Raw genomic sequence first — 4,886 nt, 5'->3', positions numbered from 1 at the left:
TCATTCTGCAGGGTGTATGGTCATGTGACTGTAGGGCTCAGTCTGCTGGACAGCCAGTTGCCCCGCAGACAGCAGCTCTGAGGGAGACACACCACAGACAGTAACACCATCACACTGCTGAACTGAAGAAACAAAGACTGAAGGCTGAGTTATGTGTTTTACATTACATGGCAGGAGACCAACTTCCTCTGAGCTAGAATAAAACTGAATATAACTGATAAAGGTTAGTTACAGTTTAAAAGCAAAAGTTTAAATGTCATTATTACTATGTAAATAAGAACCGGTTTTTCACACTTCTATAGTGAGCAGTGGTGGCTAAATTCAGCTCATCAGAGAAGGGCAGGCAGGACATCCCTTGTTCACGTATTTTACTGCAGATAAGATGTTTGATTTCCTTACCCAGCAGTCTGTAGAAAGTGTGAGCTACAGTGGTGCGGTCGGTCTTTGGGGGCAGCAGAGAGTCAAAGGTGACCTTTTCAGCCCTCTGCAGGTTGGAGGACATCCAACTGAAATAGACAGTGAGATTCAAAGGCCTCATACTGTGTGTGTGTGTTTGTGTGCATATTTCCAGTACTGGCTGTTAGTAAAAACAGCATTAGATGTGATCACACTCATGGCAAGAAATTGTGATAAGGATTTTTTTCCCTCATATTATTGCATTCTCCAAGGCAATCATGTTTTTTTAATGAGCTGAGCTACTCATAGAGACACAGGAGAGACACCCACTATATGTAACAACGTCCTACATCAGTACTGTGTGTTGTGGGCTTGTCCATGCCTATCCATTAATGCCAACTGCATGCACTTTAGACACGTGTTAAAATGATATGTCAATCGTAATGGGTCTGACCTAATAAGATTGCTTTTATGGAAAAGTGACCATAATGATCATTTGGATATGAAGCCAGTTTAGATGCCGTCAGATTATTGGAAAGGAGTACATGTCTGAAAGGTGCTTTACATATAGCATAACATATTGAGCATAACAATGCTCAATATGTTATGGACAAGCAAACAGTATAACAGTGTCATATTGATGAAGTCTGCCACGTGTCAAAAGTGGTGTTGGTTATGAAGGTATGTGTCTGCAAAAAGCTTTTCATGAGCTTCTGAAGTGATGTGGAGAAAAACTGGTGTCAGGCTAGATCTGTGTGTGGGCATGTGTAAACCTGCTTGTGCTCTGAGTTTGCGTATTGTCTTATGAAGTACCTCAGCTTGTCCCCGCTTTCTGTCTCAGCCTCCGGCATCTCGACGTTTTCCTCCGCTATAGGCTCCATCTGGAGCTGAGCCTCCTCCTGTGGAGACCTGCACACACACACACACACACACACACACACACACACACAGTGATGATTCTCTTTATCCATTTAGCTGTCTGTCTGTCTAGCCATCTGAGACTCACCATCTGCTGACGGGAGTGATTACATCGCTCACAGATTTGTCTTCTTTGGACATGTCAACATCAATTGCAGCTGTTTACACACACAATCATAAAAGAAACACAAATGATTAGTTGTCAGTTTGGAGCAAATGAAATCTGACATCAATAAGATGTGAAAGCCTAGTGTGATGTAACTGACATAAAATAAGAAAAGAATTCCTACATGAGCCCTCAGCAAGTTGCAGTCCTGACTCAACAGAAATCTGGGAATGAGAGAGAGGCAAAGTTTCATGTAATAGAAACAAGGTTTATAATAGAATTTGTCTCACCAGTGAACTGAACACATGCAGCTGGCAGCCTACATCTGCAAGGTAGCTGGCTAATAGATAACCATCATTATTTTAGCTAAAGTTTCACAAGTACTCTCAGATTTTAGGACAACATAAAAGGGGATTTTGATAAGAATATCACTGAACTTCCCCCACAGATGGTACTATTTAATTTGAGAGCATTCTTGTCCACTACAGGAACTTCGTGGTCCCTAACCTGGACCTCTCTCTCTGAAATACACCCAGTATGTTAAACACCACCCTCTTGAGGGGGAAACAAAATCAGAACCTGGGTCAATGGAGACAAGTTCAACTATGGGTCAGTGAGTTCCTGTGTTGGAAAGTCCTTAGATGTGAAGTTAAGGAGAAGAGCTGTAAATGATCTCAGTGGTTGAACTCTGCTCCTCTCCTTCACACAGACCCACCTCCTTCAGGCTTGAGTGCCTCCTCTTCCTCTCTGTCCTCAGTATTTCTCTGTTCTGCTCAGACTCTTCTTCCTCTTCCCCTCTCTGTTTTTTCTCATGGTCAGGCAGGACAGTGAGCACAGCACACTTCTTCCACAGTGACATGAGGTCCTCCTGGATGAGGGCTGGGGACGGTTCAAAGGGATCACAACACTTTAATTATAACAGGTGTCAGAGGCCCTACAGGGTTGTTGCTGGGTAGTGAACATCCACAAGGTTTATGATGACCTATACTCTAGGGGCAGGTCAAGTTTCTGCAATAAGTAAATACGTCCTTGAAGAAGAATTCTGTCTGGTCTGTCAATTAAAACCTTAACACGAGATGGACCAATCTGACTCAGAAGCATGGAATTAGTTTTCTCTTGACAGTTATTTGACTTATTTGCCTGACAGGTTTGTAAATCTGACACTTGCCAGACCATTATCCATACTTCTCTACCTCCACTACTCCTACGAGTAGTCGCCAACTGCATCAGAAAATTAGCACTTTCTCATCTAGTGTACCTTTAAAACATTCTTGAACCCTGTCCTCACCCAGGCAAAGAACAGATACCTTTGAAACATCTGTATTGTATGTCCTCTGCTCCAGCTACTGCAGTTGGCCCAACTGGCATGCAACTTAATCTGAGAGCCAGGGCCCCTCAGTTGACTAATCACTGTATAAATCCACCAATGTCACTAACAGCCAATGATGTTGAGCTTTCAAAGCATATGATATGAATCAGATATAGAACTGCATATGCAAATGGACAATGTGGTTTATTCACACATGAGTGAACAGATCAGATACAACTGGATTTGGGTCTCGTCAGCAGGGAATGTGAACGTGCAGTAGCTTCACTGTTTTATCACATTCTGATTTTCTTCATCCATACAATGCAGTACCCAGGAATGGCCTGCAGATGTCACCATGTTTTGCTGCGTCAAGTGCCTCGAAACAATGAACACAGTTGGTTCATACTGATTCAGTGCTTCAGGAAGTCTCATTTGACTAGCCAGAGTCACACTGTAAACAAAAAATATCACCCCATCTCGGTAATCTGCCTGTTTTAGGCTCAGCCCTCTAATATGCAGTTTAGTAAACAGGGACAAGACTGACTGACCAACAACACCTCAACAGCCTTAGATTTCCACTCTGCCTCTGCTGCCACATCTGTATATCTAATATTTTCCTTCTCATAGGCCATTTCTGCTGCATCCTCCCATGGGACTGTCACTTCCACATAATATACAACCTGCTGTGTTTCTCACTACAACACAAAATCTAGTTTTAGATTAATGACAGCTATTTCCTGATGGACCAATACCTGTTTTCTCAAAGTTATTGTCATTTTACAGTCCTTCCCTTTAGCTGCCCTGCATCATTTTCAGTCAATACAGGCAAAAGCTAGAAGTGAAGTGTAGTACTTGGTACTGACATGTACAGGGATTGTTGAAGAGCTGAGCAGGAGTGGCCCACCTGGTCAAGGACGGCAAGTCCAGCAACATCTCTGACTGAGGAAGAACACAACTTTAGATTGATGGCACAGTTTCAAGACACAGTGTGCAGCATACACAGTAAAGGGACAGAGGGTGCTAAACCAACTCTAGACTCTATGTAAAAAGCAGCAGAATCTTAAGTTGTAGATGAGCCTTTAGATGTTCAAAGCCCACTTTAAATGACTGGAATGTTTTAACTGTGTGGTTGAGTGACATCATCTCATTTTGTTTAACTACCAGGTCCCGTGTCTCGGCCTGTGGGTTTCCAATCTGTTGCTTTATCTCTCTGTCAGAGATCTGGACCTGAGGGTCTGCAAAAACCAGCTGACGCCTGCGACCTCGAACAGGCTTGCTGCGAGGACGAATGGCCACCTAACGACAGAGTGAGAAACAGAACTTTAGTGTTTGCAGTCCCGAAGCTGGAAATGAACATTATAACTCTGAGGCACATACTGGAAAATCTGTGTTAACACACCCACACATGATTTCAGTTACTTGTTTCCAAAACAAAAGCAGCTGTTCATGAGTCACTTTGTCGAATGTACAGTAAATTAAAACTGATGATAACTGATCACAACAGCAATGCTTTGTCACTGTTAGCTCACCGTTTCCTTCATGACAGAATTTGATTAGTAGAAAAAAAGTAATGTAAGCTTGCCTCTCATAATCCATAACATGTTTGGAGGTACAGTTGGAAGTCTACACACGCCTTAGCCAAATACATTTAAACTCAGTTTTTCACAGCTCCTGACATTTAATACTGTAAACACTCCCTGTCTTAGTTCAGTTAGGATCAGTCATTTATTTTACGAATGTGAAATGTCAGAATAATAGTACAGAAAAAGATTTATTTCAGCTTTCAGTTCTTTCATCACATTCCCAGTGGGTCAAACGTTTACATAAACTTAGTATTTGGTAGCATTGCCTTTAAATTGTTTAACTTGGGTCAAACATTCCAGGACGCCTTCCACAAGATTCTTACAATGACTTGCTGGAATTTTAGCCCATTCCTCCAGACAGAACTAGTGGAACTGAGTCAGGTTTGGAGGCCTCCTTGCTTGCACACGCTTTTCCAGTTCTGCCCACAGATTTTCTATTGGATTGAGGTCAGGGTGGGCAGTACAGTAGTGCAGTGGTTAGTGCCGTTGCCTTGAGGTTCTGGATTTGAGCCCAGGTCAACCCGGGTCTCACCTCTTCATTCACACTTTCTGTCGTTGGATGTCCCTCTTTCCC

At 42.7% G+C, this 4,886-nt stretch overlaps 1 protein-coding gene across 1 annotated transcript in view; it reads right to left on the bottom strand.

Annotated features, from left to right (window-relative positions):
* The window catches only part of rec8b (REC8 meiotic recombination protein b), a 14,018-nt gene continuing 9,132 nt past the window's right edge, over window positions 1-4,886 (bottom strand). The window contains exons 11-18 of the mRNA XM_020615341.1: window positions 3,891-4,005; window positions 3,593-3,668; window positions 2,136-2,299; window positions 1,605-1,644; window positions 1,403-1,472; window positions 1,210-1,305; window positions 400-506; window positions 1-77 (exon numbers count right to left, since the gene is read on the bottom strand). Coding sequence (XP_020470997.1) covers window positions 1-77; window positions 400-506; window positions 1,210-1,305; window positions 1,403-1,472; window positions 1,605-1,644; window positions 2,136-2,299; window positions 3,593-3,668; window positions 3,891-4,005 — 745 coding nt within the window. The remainder of the gene's footprint in view (window positions 78-399; window positions 507-1,209; window positions 1,306-1,402; window positions 1,473-1,604; window positions 1,645-2,135; window positions 2,300-3,592; window positions 3,669-3,890; window positions 4,006-4,886) is intronic.

The sequence above is a fragment of the Monopterus albus genome, unplaced genomic scaffold (assembly GCF_001952655.1).
Source record: "Monopterus albus unplaced genomic scaffold, M_albus_1.0 scaffold162.1, whole genome shotgun sequence".
Taxonomy (NCBI): Eukaryota; Metazoa; Chordata; class Actinopteri; order Synbranchiformes; family Synbranchidae; genus Monopterus; species Monopterus albus.
The sequence above is the reverse complement of the archived record's forward strand: the minus strand, read 5'-3'. Positions and strand labels throughout refer to the sequence as shown.